The sequence below is a fragment of the Oryctolagus cuniculus genome, chromosome 3 (genome assembly GCF_051225735.1).
Source record: "Oryctolagus cuniculus isolate XC-2025 breed Fujian yellow rabbit chromosome 3, ASM5122573v1, whole genome shotgun sequence".
Taxonomy (NCBI): domain Eukaryota; kingdom Metazoa; phylum Chordata; class Mammalia; order Lagomorpha; family Leporidae; genus Oryctolagus; species Oryctolagus cuniculus.
In genome coordinates, this window is record NC_142869.1 from 24,614,679 (window position 1) to 24,634,825 (window position 20,147).

A 20,147-nucleotide genomic window follows, 5' to 3' on the forward strand; every position below is an offset into this window, starting at 1 on the left:
AAATGTTCATCTTTGTTAGAGTACTTCTTTCCTTCTCATGAGCTACTTGGACTTCTTAGTGTTTTTGAATCTGACCTCTGATTTTGAATTCTTCTGTCTGTTTTCATCTGGTCTTTGTTTTGAGAGGTTGCTTTTTAGATGATTAAAAAGTTTGTTCTCTTAGTTTAGGATCAACATTGTTCTGGAAGCCTTGATGCTCCCTACTTTTCCAGATAATCTCAGTTAAATCAAACAGAACAAGTGCGAATTCAACTATTGGAATAAGTTAGTGGAAGAGAGATAGAGATTGATCATTTTAAATCAATATCTTGAGGTATTTGAGGGAAAGAAAGAGCTCATTGATGACAGAATGAAATTATAAGACCCTAGAGAGACTCAATTCCCATGAAGGAAACAACATGCCCTGGGTATGGAGAGCTATTCCAAGTAAAATTTTTTTGAGGGACAAAAAAAAATAATAATTATTCAAAATCATTGAGCATCAGGTACTGAATGCAGATTCGGTGGGAACTATTGAGAATTAGCAGAAGACAAGAAATGAAATTCAAGTTTTTATCAAGTAAAAATATGTTTAGTATCTTTCTCTAGTCTTTAAAGTATTTTTATTTTAAAGCACTTTCAAAAGTCCATATATATTGGCCGGTGCCGCGGCTCAATAGGCTAATCCTCTGCCTTGCGGCGCCGGCACACCAGGTTCTAGTCCCGGTCGGGGCGCTAGATTCTGTCCCGGTTGCCCCTCTTCCAGGCCAGCTCTCTGCTGTGACCTGGGAAGGCAGTGGAGGATGGCCCAAGTGCTTGGGCCCTGCACCCCATGGGAGACCAGGAGAAGCACCTGGCTCCTGCCTTCGGATCAGTGCGGTGCGCCGGCCGCAGCGCGCCAGCCTTGGCGGCCATTGGAGGGTGAACCAACGGCAAAAGGAAGACCTTTCTCTCTGTCTCTCTCTCTCACTATCCACTCTGTCAAAAAAAAAAAAAAAAAGTCCATATATATTAATATATATGATTATTTAGGCAGTGGGACCAAGGATTTGATAGCTGGTGCTGAGAGAAAACCCCTGATTGTGTTTTGGCAGTTGTTACTAAGTGGGGCAGAAGGGAAAAAGATGTTGTTAACACTGTGGCATCTCCATTTTCATTGACAGTTGAACACTGGGCATCGCAGGGATAGACCTCTTATACTTATAGGCAGTGGACTTTCTTCAGAACAGCAGAAAATGCTCGATGAGCTTGCAGCAATTCTTAAAGCCAAAAAATGTACGGAGTTTGACAGTACAGGTAAAGATTTTGAATTTTTTTTAGTGGAAAAAATTTTAAATAGGTAATAATTCCCTTTGATAATTTATACATGTTTTAACCATTGATATATGGCTATATACCTTGCATCTTGTAATAAATCTGAAACATTTTTACAGTAATAAACCACTTAATAGTCTTAATGTAGTTAAGAAATGTAAAATTTAAAGCCTTGCACATATTTTAAGAGCAAATTTATGAGTTTGTTAGTGACAAATAAATTGTGGTACTGTGTAATGTCATAATTCCTTAGTTGTAATTTGAAAATAAAAGAAAAATTTGAGTTTACTAATGTGACCTTGAGATACATGGTTTATGATCTGATTTTTCTTATAGATGGCACATTAGAAAATGATACTAAATAAATCTTATACTTACTGCCTTTGAAGAAAATTCAGGTTTAAGTTTATAAACTATGCACTAACTGGTTATAAAAAGCCAGACTAATTAAAGAATTATTCTCCTTTTCCTATATTCTAGTAACTCATGTCATTGTTCCTGGTGGCACACTTCAAAGTACCCTGAAGTGTATGCTGGGAATTCTCAATGGATGCTGGATCCTAAAATTTGAATGTAAGTATTGGATTCGAATAGTTGTATTGTGAATTAACCAGATTTGTTTCATTTTCATAGTGTGTTACTCCCTTTAAATGAGGAACTTAGGCTTATTTTCCTTACCTTTGTTAGTTACTGCATTTTGAAGAAGCATCTCATATCAGTGGTATCATATGGATGTTCTGAGTAAATTCCCACAACAGATCTATGAAATGAAAGTAGCTCATTGTTTTCCCTGTAAGACTGGAAAAATGCTACCTGTGAAACATACTGTTACTGTCATAGCTGAATCAGTAGTTTTAAGAAACTGTTGGGAAATTTAGACTGCCTGATTTGTAGTGAGTACACTATTATCTCAATTTTGCTTGGAAATGTGTCCCTCTTTTCTTCTTGTAGGAAGTCAAATACTACCACCTTACAAACCTTCTTTTACCTTCCCTACTATTACTTGTTTGCTTTTCTTAACCTAGAATTTGTTTAAGATTTACAATAGAAAGAAAGTGTTATTGTGTAAAGGTTAGTTTGTTGATATGATGCTATAGTTATAGGAAGTGTTAAAATTAGATACTGGTGGAAGGTTTTCTGGGACTTCTCTGCATTCTTTGTAATCTCTAGTAACTATAATAATATGTAATTAAAAAGTTATAAATGAATAGTCAGTGTTTTTATTGAAACTTTTTTTATTGAGAAGCAATGGTAGATTAAAATTCATTTTTACAAAAACCTGGCTTTTATGGCTTTGTGCTTTGAAGGTTTAACAGTAGAATACTTGATCGATCAATATCTTAATTATGTAACTAATCTGTGGTTCGATGACTCAGTTATATTACTGTTTCTATTCTATTTGGTGTTCGTGTCCCTTTCCCTTCTGTTCTTGTGATGCTGGTTTCCACTGATACCCTGTGCTCCAGCTAAGTGACCATGACTGACAGTGCCACTCCACCTGTTCACATCAATCTCTCTCATTAGTCCCTCCTGCAAAAAGTTTGAGAAGTTTGGTGAATAATTGAACTGATTGATCATTTATACTTGGGAGAAAAGTTTCTCTTCTTGTCTCTCTTATTTTTGAACTTTCTTTTCTCTTTCAAATCTATGGAACCTCAATGTTCACAAAACTCATTTAAAATGCTTCCATGATTATGGATGCCTTTGTATTGAACCTGTGCCAGAGACTTTATGAATGGTCAGAAAGAAATAGATTTTCATAGTAATAAGGTCTCAGCAATAAAGAAGCACGTGAAATTTTGAATGTTAAGACATTTACCACTTCACTTCGAGTCTTATCCTTATGAATATGTGAACTGGCATTTCATTACATATACAGTCCACATGATTCATTTCTGTAAAAATCTACCTTCTTCAAGAGATGTAAGGTTTGTCACTTTAATGGCTTGGGCATTTCATTTTTATAGAATCACTGATGGACTCAAGCTGATTTAATAGTGTGCTATTTGATGATTCTCACAGTAGTGAATAACACCCTCTAATATATATGATTATTTTAGGATAAAGGATGGATGGATCCTCTTCTTGAAGTTCATATCCTCATATCTTGTAATATATCATCCACAGAGAAATAAGTTCAAAGTTTGAGATAGGATTTTATATGGTTGCTGTATTTGTGAAAAGAAGAACCCAGAAATACTGTTTCTTAATATGTATGAATATTACTTTCACATTTTCTGCATTACTCTCAGTGTCAGGCATCTCAATTTGATTTTTCTTTTTAAAGATGTATTTGTTTATTTGAAAGTCAGAGTTATACAGAGAGAGGAAGAGACAGAGACAGAGAGAGAGAGATCTTCCATCTGCTGGTTTACTCCCCAGATGGCTGCATTGGCCAGGGGACAAGAGCCAGCTTCTTCCAGGTCTTCCATGTGGGTGCAGGGGCCCAAGAGCTTAGGCCATCCTCGTCTGCTTTGCCAGGCATATTATCAGGGAGCTGGATCTGATGGGAAGCAACCAGGACTTTCTTAGGTATTTTCAGTTATGTATGTAAAGTATCTTGCAATGCCAATTTATGGGCTTAGCATGAATATTCTAACAGGGCTTCAGTGAATACAGTTGAACCAGCCATTGTGTCTTGTCAAATTTATTTCGCAGAATTATATTTATATTACATTTTACAGGAAGAAGAGAGCTATAGATACCTTCATGATCAAATTTGAGGTCGAGACTTTGTTTTTGATGAAAAATATTTGGAAATCCAGAGGGGCCGGCGCCGTGGCTCACTTGGTTAATCCTCTGCCTGCAGCACCAGCATCCCATATGGGTGCCAGGTTCTAGTCCCGGTTACTCCTCTTCCAGTCTAGCTTTCTGCTGTGGCCCAGGAGGGCAGTGGAGGATGGCTGAAGTGTTTGCAAAGGCCCCACACCTGTGTTGGAGACCAGGAAGAAGCACCAGGCTCCTGACTTCAAATCCGCTCAGTGCCAGCCGTAGCAGCCATTTGGGGAGTGAAGCAACCAAAGGAAGACCTTTCTCTCTGTCTCTCTCTCAATGTCTATAACTCTACCTGTCAAATAAATAAATTTAAAAAAAGGAAATCCAGAATACAAAAGTTCTTGAAAAAGTTTATGAAAAATGTGTATTGTAGAAAACAGTGCTCAGATTTTAAAACAATTTCTGTAGCAAAATAAGCTTATCTTTTAATTATATATTTCCATAAACGTTTAAAGGACCTTTGTTCAAAAATCTTATAAAAAAGATTTTTATACCTAAGTTTTATCTAAGATAATTTTATCATAAACTTTTCTCAAAGAATTTGACTTGTTTCTCAATATGCATTAAGTAAAATAAATCAATTCAATGTATCATCATATGAAGACATATGTTCTCAACAAGTGTTGGTTTAAAAGCTAGCCAAAATAATAATACGTGTTTTAATATGAATTCACAAAATTTAATGCTCTGTGTCAGTATTTTCTGTGATACCCCAAATGTAGATGTATACGATGGTATGAGTAGAATATTCTGTTATGTTACATTTATATTTTCAGCCTTCATTTCAATGTCTTTTTACTCTTTGCTGTGAAATTTTGTAAACTGGGCTTGTTGCTTTAGGGTTTTATTCACAACTCAATTTTTTTTTTTTTTTTAACTTTTATTTAATGAATATAAATTTCCAAAGTACGACTTATGGATTACAATGGCTTCCCCCCCATAACGCCCCTCCCACCCACAACCCTCCCCTTTCCCACTCCCTCTCCTCTTCCATTCACATCAAGATTCATTTTTGATTATCTTAATATACAGAAGATCAGCTTAGCATACATTAAGTATGGATTTCAACAGTTTGCTCCCACACAGAAACATAAAGTGAAAAATAATAGATGATTTTTTTTAATGATGATGAAATCAGATCAGACCTATTGTCATGTTTAATCCCAGTGAGAGTCAAGTTGGGAGTTGATAATTTCTTTTCTTTTTTTTTTTTTTACAGAGGATCAGTTTAGTATACATTAAGTAAAGATTTCAACAGTTTGCACCCCCATAGAAACACAAAGTGAAATATATTGTTTGAGTACTCGTTATAGCATTAAATCTCAATACACAGCACATTAAGGATAGAGATCCTACATGAGGAGTAAGTGCACAGTGACACCTGTTGTTGACTTTACCAATTGACACTCCTGTCTATGGCATCAGTAATCTCCCTATGCTCCAGTCATGAGTTTCCAAGGCTATGGAAGCCCTCTGAGTTCTCCGACTCTTCTCTTGTTTAGACAAGGTCATAGTCACAGTGGAGGTTCTCTCCTCCCTTCAGAGAAAGGTACCTCCTTCTTTGATGACCTGTTCTTTCCACTGGGATCTCACTCACAGAGATCTTTTGCCAGAGTGCCTTGGCTTTCCATGCCTGAAATCCTCTCATGGGCTTTTCAGCCAGATCTGAATGCCTTTAGGGCTGATTCTGAGGCCAGAGTGCTATTTAGGACATCTGCCATTCTATGAGTCTGCTGAGTATCTCACTTCCCATGTTGGATCACCCTCCCCTTTATTTATTCTATCGGTTAGTGTTAGCAGGTACTAGACTTGTCTATGTGCTCCCTTTGACTCCCAGTCCCTCCACCATGACCAACTGTGAACTGAAATTGATCACCTGGAACAGTGAGATGGCATTGGTACATGCCACCTTGATGGGATTGAATTGGAATCCCCTGGTATGCTTCCAACTCCACCACTCGGGGCAAGTCAGCCTGAGCATGTCCCAAATTATACATCTCTTCCCTCTCCCATTCCCACTCCCATGTTCAACAGGGATCACATTTCAGTTAATTTTCAACACTTAAGAATAACTCTGCATCAATTACAAAACTAAACCAGTCATATTAAGCAGAACAGACAAAAAAACTACCAAGAGGGATAATGTATTAAGTTGTTCATTAACAGTCAGGGCTATGCTGATCAAGCCACCGTTTCCCACAGTGTCCACCTCACTCCGACAGGTTTCCCTCTTGGTGTTCAGTCAGTCGTCACCGATCAGGGAGAACATATGGTATTTGTCCCTTTGGGACTGGCTTATTTCACTCAGCATGATGTGTTCCAGATTCCTCCATTTTGTTGCAAATGACTGGATTTCGTTGTTTCTTACTGCGGTATAGCCAATTGGTGTCTTTTAACTGGACAGTTCAGGCCATTCACGTTCAATGTGACTAATGAAAAGTGGTAACTTTGCCCTGCCATTTGCCAAAGATAAGTTCTAATATATGCTTTGAATTCCCTGTGATCTTTTGCTGTGAGGTTTCCTTCCTTTACCTTCTTTCATATTGATGACCGTGTTTCTGTGTTTCTGTGTGTAACACATCTTTAAGCATCTGTTGCAGGGCTGGACGAGTGGCAACAAATTCTTTCAATTTCTGTTTGCAATGAAAAGTCTTTATTTCACCTTCATTCACAAATGATAGCTTTGCAGGATATAATATTCTGGGCTGGCAGTTTTTCTCTCTTAGTACCTGGGCTATATCTCGCCATTCCCTCCTAGCTTTTAGAGTTTCTGATGAGAAGTCAGCTGTGAGTCTGATTGGAGATCCTCTGAGAGTAATCTGACATTTCTCTCTTGCACATTTTAGGATCTTTTCTTTCTGTTTTACTGTGGAGAGTTTAATTACAACGTGTCGTGGTGAGGATCTCTTTTGGTCGTGTTTATTAGGGGTTCTGTGAGCTTCCTGTACTAGGACTTCTCTGTCCTTCTCCAAACCTGGGAAATTTTCTGCTAATATCTCACTAAAAAGGCCTTCTAATCCTTTCTCCCTCTCCATGCCTTCAGGAACTCCTAGAACCCGAATGTTGGGTTTTTTAATAGTATCCTGAAGATTCCTGACAATATGTTTTAGATTTCTAATTTCCTCGTCTTTTCTTTGGTCTGACTGTATCCTTTCCTGTTCTCTGTCTTCTAAGTCCGATAGTCTCTCTTCTGCTTCACCCATTCTGTTTGTAAGGCTCTCTATTGTGTTTTTCATTTGATCTATTGAATTCTTCACTTCAGTCACTATCACAGTTTCCTGTTGTACTAGTTGTTTCGTTTCATTTTGATTCCTCCTTAATATTTCATTTTCACGAGAGAGATTTTCTATCTTGTCCATTAAGGATTTGTGTAGTTCAAGAATTTGTTTTTGGGAACTTCTTAATGTTCTTATCAATTTTTTGAGATCTGCTTCTTGCATTTCTTCTATGTCATCATCTTCATAATCTTGAATTGGGGTGTCTTTTTCATTTGAGGGTGTCATGGTGACTTCCTTGTTTTTATTACCTCGGTTTTTGCGTTTGTTATTTGGCATATTGGAGATATTTGGTTTCTTCACTGTGGTGCTTTTTCTTGTTATACTATGACTCTAGATTAAGTGGACTATCTGTTTTTGATGGAGCCTTAGGGCTTGAGATGGGTGTGGCCTGAGAGCTCTGTTTGGTGTGCCAAAGGTGACACTCCCAGGTTAGGCGTGGTAAATCTCTCTCTCTCTCTTTCTTTTTTTTTTGATTCAAAAGGGAAGTAATTCCGCACAGCTGAACGAAGTTGGAGGTAGTTAGCAGGCAAATGATATACCCACAGGAGCCAGAGATCGGAAGCTCTTTCCCAAGAACCCCACAGGGAATCTGTTCAGCCCTCAGAGTGGGCTCAAATTCTCCTTCAGCCTCCCACTGGGTTGCCAAAGTTACAGAATTGTAGCGTCTCTGGAGAGTGCTCACATGAATTCCGTGAGTTCTCTCCCCCACTGTCTCTTTTTTCACAGTCTCAGTTCAGTAGCACCACAAATTTACTAGGTCCTAATCTCCTGTTAATTCCCCTCGCCCAGAGTCAGGTTTTTCTGCTAGGCTCAGGGCCGGTGCAGACCTGAGGTCGCTCTGCTTATGACGTATGTCCAAGATGGCGCCTGCTCTTTGTCTTGCTCGCCCTTGAGTGGTGAGCGGAGAGAGAGAAACCCGTGTCTGTACTAGTCACCCTTTTTTTTTTCCCCTCTCTCTCTCTTCCAGTAAGCCTTGTGAACTTCCCCCCACCGGGGGTTGTTCCCTCTAGTCTCCTCTCTCCGCTTGCCTGCCGGTGTCTCGGGCTATTGAGGTTCGGCTCACCTCGCGTTCCAGCGCTGCTGTGTTGAGTCTGCTGCTGGTGTCCCGAACTGTGGGCTCCCTCACAACTCAATTTTTAAAAACTACAATGGTTTTATAAGTTGTTTTTCCATTTTTGTCAGTGTGGTAGAAGGTTTCCTATGGTGCTTTTCCTTTTATTTAAAATTCAATATTATCATAGTCTATGTTATTAAAAAAACCTAATATAAAACTTCTGCAAAAATACTTTTATATTGAGTGATTTTTTAATAGACACAGAAAAGAAATTCTGCAGTGTTTATTTTAGTTAGCTACTGCTAAATTTGAGTGGCATAAATTCCTAGTTTGGATCTAACAACATATTTATTAGGGCTTCCAGTTTTGACATAGAGTGATGTTTGATTCTACATTTTAATTTTTTAAACAACATTTATTTGAATGAGAGTGTAATCATTCTGATTTTTAGTGCTGTTTCACTTACAAATAGCCTGTAGCTCTAGAATAGCAGTTCTTCAAAATATAGATTTGTACTGTATGCTAGCTTTTGAAAAGTGAGGAAATTCAATTGCCTTTTATGTAGGTAACCCTTCTTTGGACATTAACAGATCTTCACCTGGAAGCTTAATTCTGTCTTAATCATATTCTCTAATTATTTGTGTATAACTATTTATTCAAAAATACTTTTTCTTACCTTCAGTCAATTCTATGACCATTTTTCCCTGTCTAGAGAATGATATAGTGAAGAAGTTTAATATAAAACCATGAGCATCATCAAGGTTTATAAAACTAAAATGACAACATATATCCATTGATGTATATATATTTTTTGAAAGATTTATTTATTTGGAAGGTAGAGTTACAGAGAAAGAGGGGAAGACATAGAAAGATCTCATATCTACTGGTTTACTCCCCAAATAGCCACAGTGGTCAGAGGCCTGTGCTAAATCCAGGAACCTGGAATTCCATCCCATATGGGCACCACTTCAAGTCTTGGTTGCTCCTCTTCTAATCCAGCTCCCTGCTAATACTCCTGGGAAAGCAGCAGAGGATGACACAAGTACATGGGCCTTATCCACTCACTTGGGAGATCTGGAAGAAACTCCTGGCTTTGGCCTGGCCTAGCCCTGGCTGTTTTGGTCATTTTGGCTCAGTGAACCAGCAAATACAAGATATTTCTGTCTCTCCCTGTATAACTCTGTCTCTAAATAAATGTATCTTTCAAAATAAAAAAAAAAATTGAATGTGAAAAGCAAATATTGTTTGGTTTAATTTTAAGAGGTAGCTTTCAATGAGTAGTTAATAGTTTCTTGTTATCTTTATATATTCTGTTTTAATCTACTTAAATATATATATAATATGTTAATCCTTTATCAGTTGCATAGCTTGCAAATAATTTCTCCCATTCTGTCACTTGCCTCTTCACTTTCTTGAGTGTTTCTTTTGCAGTACAGAAGCTTTTTAAATTGATATAATCCTATTTTTTAATTTTGCCTTTGATTGCCTGTTCCTCTGGGGTTTTTTGTCTATGTTTATCAGGGAAATTGATCTGTAGTTCTCTTTCTTTGTTGTGTCTTTTCTGGATTTTGGGAGTATTCCCTCTGTTTTAGTGGTTTTGAATAACTTGAGAAGAAGTTAAGTTAGTTCTTCTTTAAATGTCTGGTAGAATTCAGCAGTGAAGCCATCTGGTCTTGTGCTTTCCTTTGTTGGGAGGGACTTTATTACTGATTCATTTTTCATCTTGATAATGGGTCTGTTTAGGTTTTTCTGTGTCTTCAAGGCTCAATTTAGGTAGATTGTATGTGTCCAAGAATCTATTCATTTCTTCTAGGTTTCCCAGTTTTTTGGCATATAGCTCTTTGTAGTAATTTCTGATAATTTTTTTGAATTTCTGTGGTATCTGTTGTTGCATTTCCTTTTCATCTCTAATTTCATTGATTTGGGTCTTCTCTCCCCTTTTCTTGGTTAGTTGAGCCAATGGTGTGTCAATTTTGTTTATTTTTTTAAAAAAACAGCTCTTTTGCTGATCTTTTGTATTTTTTTTGTTTCAATTTTGTTGATTTCTTCTCTAATTTTAATTATTTCTTTTCTCCCACTAGTTTTGGGTTTGGTTTGCTGTGTTTTTCTAGATCCTTGAGATGCATTGATAGCTCATTTATTTGGTGCCTTTCCAATTTCTTGATGTAGGCACCTATTGCTATAAACTTTCCTCTTAACAGTGCTTTTGCTGTATCCCATAAGTTTTGATATGTTGCATTGTCTCTTCATTTATCCAGAAATTTTTTGTTTTCTTTTGATTTCTTCTGTGACTCACTGTTCTATCAGGAGCATGTTGTTCAGTCTCCATGCGTTTGCATATGTTCTACAGACTCCTGAGTTGCTTATTTCCAGCTTCATTGCATTGTGGTGAGAGGAGATGCATGGTATGATTTCGATTTCTTTGAATTCGCTGAGACTTGCTTTATGACCTAGTTTGTGGTCAATCCTAGAGAAGGTTCCATCCACTGCTGAGAAGAATGTGTATTCTGCAACTGTAGAATGAAAAGTTCTGTAGACATCTGTTAAGTCCAATTCTTCATCTCAATTTCATGGGAGAAATTTTCTTTCTTGTTATGTATAGATTTCATTAGTTCAGGAATTTGCATTTGCTTACTTCTAACTAATCCTATGATCAATTTTTTAAATCCATTTCTGGCATTTCTTCAATATCATCATCTTCACAATCTAGTATTGAAGTGTTGTGTTCTTTTAGGGGCATCATGTTGCTTTCCTTATTCTTGTTTCTTGAAATCATGGGTTTATAATTCAGCATTTGCTGGTTTCTTCTTTGATTTTTTGCTGTGGTGTATTTTATCTTTGGACTATATGTGGACTAGTGGAGTGTCTGCTTTCAGGGAATACCTAGAGGTGTGTGGCAAGTGTGGCCAAAGAACTGATCAGTGCTCCAGAGTGAAGGGCATGTCCGAGGTGACACACCCAGGTTTGGCCTGGTGAATCTCTTATTTTTGTTTGTTTTTTATCATAGGGGAGATTTGTTCTTGTCTGTTAGCATAGACTCAGCTGAGCTCCTCTCCTCAAAGGAGACCAGTGCTTGGGCAGTATCTCCAGTGGGTATATTATTCATCTGCTCTGCCACAAGGACCACACAAAGGCTTTGTGCAGTCCTCAGTGTACGCTCAGATCCCCAGCAATGTCCCTCACCAGGTAACCAGAGAGCCCCAATCCTGTGGAATCTCGCACAGTGACTGCCCAAAGTTCTAGCCATACCCTGAGTCCTCCCACGCAGCCTCTCTGTTTTCACAGCCCCCACACACAAGCTTCCCACAGTCATGAGCACCCAGCCCCCTATCTATTCTCCTCACCAGACTCAGGAGACTCCACTTGGCTGTTTGCTGGGTTTGGACACAAGCTAGCGCAGCTGTTATGTATGTCCAAAACGGCGCCTGGTCTCTGTCAGCTTGTTACAGGACGCAATTGCAGGGTGATTGGGGAAAGAGAAAATGTGCCTCCACTTTGTTCTTTCTCCTCCAGTTTTGCAGGTACACTATCCTTGCAGGTACACTATCCCCCATGGGGCTCCAAGCCAAATTCTCTCTAGGCTCTTTCGGCAGCTTTTTCTCCAGTGGCCTGGGCTGCTGCAGTTTGGTCTCACCTCACTCTCCAATGCTGGTGCAGAGGCTCTCGGCTGCTGGGGTCCTGTGTTGTGCATGTCCTTGCCCTCCATATATTTCCACTGTGTCCCTCCAATTTGCTTAGAGTTTCCTCTGCTGTTTGTTTTCTCCCCAACTCTTCCCTGAGACTGCACACTTTCCACTTTTTTTTTAAACTGCCTTCTAGACTAGAGCAGTAAACTCTCTCCCTACTCTACCATCTTAATCCCCTCTGGCTAATTTCTCATAACTATTCTATTTGTCTATTAACTGGTAACATAATTAAAATATATTAAATGTGAGTAGAGAATGGCTGGTGTTTCCTTAGACGCTTTGTTTTTATAGCTAGGTAAAGGGTTTTTAAAAGACTGACCTAGGAATCAGAAGCTGGTTTATTTTTTGTCCAGTTGTATCATTGGAAAAGCCACTTAAAATCTTTTAGGGCTTCTGGATTCTCTTTGGTCCATGTAGGCATTCAAGTTGCAACCTTAGGAGTAGCTGTCACTCTCAACTTTCAAGAAATTCTTAGGATTTCCTATGCTGTGACAACTTTAATAAAATGCAGTGTCAATATTCCAACATGTTTCTGTAGCCCTAGAAACTGTTCCTTAGTTTTCTGGGGACATGAAGAAAAGCTTTCAGTCTTTACTTGAGATTAGGTGGCATAGGAAGCTGACAAATTATTAGTAGGAATAAGAGAATATCAGAGGAATGTAATTGTGCAGCTTAGTAATTGTAATTAGAGCAATGGAGTTTTCTGCCTTCCTTTTTATTTTAATAGAAAGATTTATTTTATTTATTTGAAAGTCTGAGTTGCACATGGGGTTGGGGGGCGGGAGGGAGAAACAGATCTTCCATCTGCTTGTTTGACACGCAAATGGCCACAACAGCTGGGGCTGGGCCAGGCCAAAGCCAGGAGTCAGAAGTTTCTTCCTGGTTTTCTACATGGTTGTAGGGGCCCAGGCACTTGGGCTATCTTCTGTTGCTTTCCCAAGCACATCAGCAGGGAGGTAGATTAGAAGTGGAGCACCCAGGACTTGAACCAGCACCCATTTGGGATGTTGGCGTCGTAGGCAGTGACTTTAACCACTACACCACCATGCTGGCCCCTCTGCCTTCCTTTATAGAAACCTTGAACAGCTGCAATAGAGCCAAACATTGTATAAATTGAGGCATGCTCACATTACAGAAGCATTGGTTCCTTCCAATGAAGTGTCAAGGGTGGTATCTACCATTTTATTTCTTTTATTGCCATACCTTTAAACTCTAGTGTCTGGTCTATTAAGGCAAATTCTGTTGGTGTACAAAAACCTGCACATTCATCCGTATCAATAGTTAACATTTTAGTGTGTTACCTGTGTGTGAGCTTAAGTTATCAGCACATAAACCCCTGAAATGGACAAGTAGCCACAAGTAAATAAGCCATTTACTTTTGCCTATAATTAGCCATTAGCCCCTCAGCTGACACAGTAGTTAATCATTGGAGTGTTCAGTGTTCCTGCTGGCATAGCCATTCTTCTAAAGATAATGTTATGTGTGCTCCAAGAGATTTAAGTTGGGAACTGCATGTACATGTAAATAATGAGCTTGTATAAAGCTATGAATTCACCAGATTGCTGCTATCTTTTGGATTGGTGTTTAGTGTGGAAACACTGTATATGATATACCAGCATAATGGCAATGTTTCTACTTTGATATTTTGATGTAGTCAGAAATTTCGAGTCTCAGTATACAGTATTTGAGTTTCAGTATACAGTGAAATATTTTAATAGTAGGTTCATTAGAAAAATAGGTTTTTCATGTAGTGAGCATTTTTTTAAAATTGTTATTTTAAAACATACTTAATTCTATGTAAAACCAAGAATCTGTGTAGAATGTTTCTAAGTGAGAATAGTAGGATTTAGAAGTTCTGCTTAGCAAACTTGTGTGAATATGATTATTGTAATAAAAGATGTGTGTGGCAGGGGATGTGAAGCATCTTCAAAAAGTTCATGGAAGGGCCAGAATTATGGTACTGCAGGTTAAGCCACCACTTGGGATGCTTGCATCCCGTGCCACAGTGCCAGTTTTCAGTCTCATTTCCTACACTTCCAATCTAGCTTCCTGCTGATGGGCCTGCTAAGGCAGCAAATGATGTGCTCCAAATACTTGGATCCCTGTCACCCATATGAGGACCCACATGTGTTTTCCTGGGTCCCAACATCTACCTGGCCCAACCCTGGCTATTGCAAGCATTTAGGGAATAAACTAGTGGATGGAAGATATACCTCTGTTTCTTCCTCATTCTCTGTCACTTCACCTTCAAATAAGTCTTTTTTAAAAAGTTTATGCTGGGGCCAGCACAATAGAGTAGTGGTTTTAACTGCTGCTTATAGTGCCAACATCCCATATGGGTACTAGTTCGAGTCCCAGCTATTCCACTTCCAATCCAGCTCCCTGCTGGTGCACCTGGGAAAGCAGCCAAAGGTGGCCCAAGTCTCTGGGCCCCTGCCACCCATATGGGAGTCCTGGATGAAGTTCCTGGATCCTGGCTTTGGCCTCGCCCAGCCCAGGTTGTTATGGCCATCTGCGGAATGAAGCAGCAAGTGGAAGATCTCTCTTGTCTCTCACTGTCTCTGTGTAACTCTGACTTTCAAATAAATAACTCTTAAAAATAAAGGGAGGGTTATGGTAAAAGCATATTATGTAAAGCTATGCGTGGATGTCAAATTGCACCACAATAAACTTTCCTTTTAATTCCTTTTTCCATGAACTTTTTGGAGTACCTTTGTAATTGAATGGAAGCACAGGCAAAACTAAGAATTAAGAATCGCAGGAATAGGGGATTACAGCTATCTTGGGCATGAGTGTTGGATCTGAGTATACATTAATAGCCCCAAATTAAGAGAAGTCAGCATCTAGACAAAGCTCCCATTTTGTAGTGATGAATACTTAGTTGTTAAAACTTTTGACTGTTATATATTAAGCATCATCTCCTGAAAATATTTGACATATTCATGCATCACAGACCCAAAATTTATCTTATATACCAGAATGTTATATTTTAGTGTACAATGCATAGGCTTTAGAAAAGTACACTGAAGGAGTCAAATTCCCTTTCTGCTATTTAATAGCTCAGTGATTTTAAGCAAGTTAACTTCTTTGCATTCCCGTTCCCTTCCTTGAAATGGAAATAAAACACAGTAAATCCTCATTTTTTGTGAGTTCTGTATTTGTGATTTTGCTTACTTGCTAAAAGTTTGTTGTAATCCCCAGAGTCTGTATTGAAACTTTTGTAGGCATGTGCAAAGTAGCAAATAATTTGTGTTGCACAAAGAATTTGTGTTCACAGCTGAGGTGAAACCGGGTGATACCCTGCTTCCCTTTTTCAGCTCTCATCCTGTGAGTGAGTGTTCAGGACCTGTCAGAGCCACGTTTTTGCATTTTTCTTGGTGATTTTACTGTTTAAAATGACCTCTAAATGTCTAGAGTCCCTGAGCTCAAGAAAACTGATGTGGCTTTTGGAAAAAATCCTTCTGTTCCTTGAGCTTTGTTAAGGCCTAAGTTGTGTTGTTGGCCCCAAATTTAATTCTAATGAATCAACAATATATACAAAATAAAGTACACTTTATTTAGGTTAAATAAACATAAAGAAACAAACAAAAGAGAGGTTAATATGAATTAGTTAACAAAATGCTCACAGGAGCCTAACCCTGTGTTCCCTTTCAGAGCAGTAGATCAGTATTCATGAACTTAGTGTTCATGTCTTTATAGAACATGACTTGCCAGTAACAAACTTTGCGCCAGTCTTGCTGGATTTGGGGAAAGATACAGGTACTTAGATTACAGATAGCAGCTGTTACCATGGTCATTTTTAAGAAGGTCTTTCCTTAGAACCAATGATTATATGCTTGGTTATTTAGAGATAAAAGGGTAAAAAGAAAATGGAATAAATTAGACTTTAGACTTTTTCTTCTCTCTTTAACCAAAAAGTACTTGTGTATGATTTTACCATTGGTTTTCTAGCCTTTTAAATATGTATTCTTTTAAGTTCCTTCAGTTAGCTTTACGGTAATGAATACTTTATTTATTTTTGTTTTTGAAAGAGAAAAAGATAAAGAGACCCCCATCTATTGGTGCACTCCCCAGATGCCCACAACAACTGGACCTGGGTCAGAAACAAAGCCAGGACATTGGAACTCAGATGAGGTTTCCCATGTGGGTGGTATGGACTCAATTATTTATCACCTGCTGCCTCCCAGGATCTCCATTGATGGGAAGGTGAAATTAGGAGTTGGAGTCAAGAATTGAACCCAGGCACTCTGATTTGGGCTACAAGTATCTTGGCTGATAGGTCAAACATCCATTCCAATGAGTATTTTATTTTAAACTTAAGGAAATTAAAGTTTTCAGAGCACTACACAGAGTATACATAATCACATTATGATACATTCTGCTCAGGGTATAAACGTTTCACAATATTTACAACTACTCTGTTCTTCACTACCGAAAATATGAGAAGTGAGTTTTGTCTTTTGAAGATTTTGAGATGTATAGTTATAGAGAAAGAGGGAGAGACAGAGATCTTCCATCCTCTGGTTTACTTTGCAGATGGCAGCAAAGGCTGGGGGTAGGCTGGGCCAGACCAAAACCAGAAACTTCTTACAGGTCTCTGACGTAAGTATAGGAACCCAAGTACCTGGGCCACCTTCTGCTGTTTGCCCAGGTGTATTAGCAGGGAACTGGATTGGAAGTGGATGCCAGTGTGGCAGGTGGCTGCCTTACCTGTCGTGCCACAGTGTTGACCCCGAGTTTTGCTTAAAGGACTTAAAGGGAAAACAGAATATGGCCAAGTGCTTGGGCCCCTGTCACCTATATGGGGGACCTGGATGGTGTTCCAGGCTCCTGGCTTCAGCCTGGCCTAGCCCAGGCCATCTGGGGAGTGAACTATCAGATAGAAGGTCTCTCCCTTTGTCTCTTCCTCCCTGTAACTGCCTTTCAAATAAATAAAATAAAAATCTTTTTTTTTAAAAAGAACTTAAAACTATTTGAAGAATGAATTTATACACAGCTAAGTAAAATGTTACATTCTACTCATTTGTGCCCAGTGAAGTAACAATAAAACAACATCTTGATGCTCCATATTTTCCTAATGATATTCTACTCTTTTTTTTTTTTTTTTTGGCAGGCAGGCAGGGTGGACAGTGAGAGAGAGAGAGACAGAGAAAAAGGTCTTCCTTTACCGTTGGTTCACTCTCCAATGGCTGCTGCAGCTGGTGCACTGTGCTGATCCGAAGCCAGGAGCCAGGTGCTTCTCCTGGTCTCCCATGCGGGTGCAGGGTCCAAGGACTTGGGCCATCCTCCACTGCACTCCCGGGCCACAGCAGAGAGCTGGCCTGGAAGAGGGGCAACCAGGACAGAATCTGGCGCCCCAACCAGGACTAGAACCCGGTGTGCTGGCGCCGCAGGCAGATTAGCCTGTTGAGCCACGGTGCCGGCCCTACTCTTTTCTTTTAATACTTAATAGTTTCTTTTTATATTTGCTCAATATCAGAAATATAAAGAACTAAAACTCTATTTCATGTCTTACTAGTATTTTTGAGTCTCACTACTGTAATACATTTAAATCACTAATGCCTCCAGAATATTTAATTGCTAGCTCTTTTAAATTTATGATACAATATTTTTAAAAATTACATAGTTTCCAGAAACAACTTTGCATTCAAACACTTTTATTCAAAAAAATGGATTTTGCTTTTAACATATTTGAAAGAAATGTTAAGTATAAAATATTTTTTATTATCTTCAACAAACCCAGTCTGCTCCCATAGCTGTTATTCTTCAAGAAGTTAGCCATTTTTAAATTGGAAGAACCAGAAAAGCTGAATCTGAAAACTATGAACTTACTCATGTTTAACTGTAACCCTTGACTTTTGTTCCCTAATTGACTCTGTAACAGAAATTCAAATCTATCAGGTTCTTTCACTCTCTGTACAAAAGTAGGAAGTTTCTTTTGCCATCATATGTTGAGACTTGAAACTGTCTCAATGATGTCCTTAATATCTTTAAACATAAGTGCGAATATGCTAGAAAAATAAAATTTGATAATGGGTTTTAATTGGTAGGAAATAAAGAATAAAATTTCATTTAAAATTAATCGTAGCCTTGTTTTTAAAAAACAAAATAAGCATTCAGATAATTTTACTGAAGGTTTAGGAATACAAAAAATTAGTGGGCCCTCCCTTTTGATTAATAGAGACTAAAATTCCTGTTGTACCTAGCATGTCTCAATAACTAGGATACAGCGAGAACACTGAGGTGGGACACTGTTGTCTTAGGGAGTGGAGAGCATCAACTTTGCCATTATTATCTGTGATCTTAGAAGCTCACTTCATGTTTTTGCACTTGACTTTCTGGATCTATTAAACAAAAGATTTCAACTAGATATTTAGTCTTTTCTACTAAATTATATCATTCTGTACATTTTCAAATTAAGTATTGTGGGATTGTTGGAATAAATAAAATGCATTTAATAAATAGAGCTTAAACACGATTTTTTCTTCAAAAGACAGCAGCGTTTCCAGATTCTGCAGATGGACTCATATATCATGTAGCATGAGATGAAGCTTTATTATGTTGTCACTTTGGTATAATAGAGAAGAAACTTTCAGAATGGTTATCTCAAGTTCTGCTTCTAAAGTGGACTGGTACCCTGAGGAAGACAAAGACTTTTTTTGTCTTACCTAGAATCAGCTTTTCCTCTCTATCATAATTACTGGTCAGGAGGCCCTTTCTTACTCATAGACAGTGAATCAGTTTCTGTCAGATCAGTTCTTATTCTGGTACTTGAAGGAGATTGCCTGTTGGTTCAGTTTATATAGGAGCCCTTGTACAGGCATATGCGTAGTTTACAGACTAGTGATTTTTCTGTGTTTGTGTGATTCCAGTGCTGAATTAAGTAGGGAAAGGCTGGGCAAAATTTTATCACTGGTATTTTTCAAGAGTTCTCCAAAATACTATTAAGTTAGTATATTTCCAGCATATAGTCTAATTCTCAGTTGAAAGCAGATGTTTATACAGCCATAAATTTGTTCTGCTTCAGTTTTAAGGCATTGGATATCAAGTGGTGCAGGATGTAACATTTGGATATTCAAAACTACATTAAGATAGTTGTGAATTTGGATTTTTAACTCTGAAGTCTTACAGCTGCTGTGTAGTTGTTTATTTGTATGGACAGAATTCTGTTCTTTGGTTAATCTTTACTTATTTGAGAGGCAAGAGACAAAGATAAGAGGGAGACATCCTGTTCATTGCTTTGGATTTTTAACTCTGAAGTCTTACAGCTGCTGTGTAGTTGTTTATTTGTATGGACAGAATTCTGTTCTTTGGTTAATCTTTACTTATTTGAGAGGCAAGAGACAAAGATAAGAGGGAGACATCCTGTTCATTGCTTTACTCCTCAAATGCCCACCAAAGCTATGTTTGTGCTGGGGTTGAAGTCAGGAGCAGGAAGCTCATTCCAGGTGTCATCTGGGTGGTAGGAACCCAATTACTTGAAGCTGGAAGCAGGAGCCAGAACCAGGAATTGAAACCAGGTACCCCAATATGCAGTGTGAGCACCTTGACCACTAGGCTTACCATGCATTCCCTGCATGGAATTCTTAAATACTTAGGAGTTCAGTGAATTTTATAAAAACTTTTTCCTTTGTATAGACAATGAAGACACTAGTTATTATTACAACTTTGCCAATAACCTTTGCTATTAAGCTTCTGTTCCTTGGGAAAGTATGCTAGATGCTGAAGAATATGTAAATGAATAATGTATGGTTCCTACTCTCATGGAGTTTTCTCAGTGATTAAACTGACATTTTTGAGCAACATAATCTCAGTGTTATTAGATTGGAAATAATTGATCATAATATCCATTTTCTAGAACATTTCTTGGCATTTTATCTGCAGAAGTCCTTGTGACTCAGGTGGTATTGTTATTTTCCTTTTTTCTTTCAGTAAGCAAGGAAATTGAAGCTTAAAACTTTAATTAGTTCAAAGCAAGTACTTGGGAGCCACCAAGTCTTATCAGTGATGATGACAGTCAGTATCTCAGGATGAGGCCTCTTGGTTAAATTGACTGTCACC

At 38.3% G+C, this 20,147-nt stretch overlaps 1 protein-coding gene across 4 annotated transcripts in view; it reads left to right on the forward strand.

Moving 5' to 3' along the window:
• Nucleotides 1–20,147, forward strand: part of BARD1 (BRCA1 associated RING domain 1) — an 87,919-nt gene that overhangs the window by 61,693 nt on the left and 6,079 nt on the right. For 2 of the 4 annotated variants that reach the window (XM_008259118.5, XM_017343084.4), the window contains 2 exons: nt 1,143–1,275; nt 1,774–1,866. In XM_008259118.5, coding sequence (XP_008257340.5) covers nt 1,143–1,275; nt 1,774–1,866 — 226 coding nt within the window. Of the gene's footprint in view, nt 1–1,142; nt 1,276–1,773; nt 1,867–3,977; nt 4,387–20,147 lie in introns of those variants that run through there. The other 2 variants (XM_089328991.1, XM_089328992.1) reach the window with 2 other exon arrangements.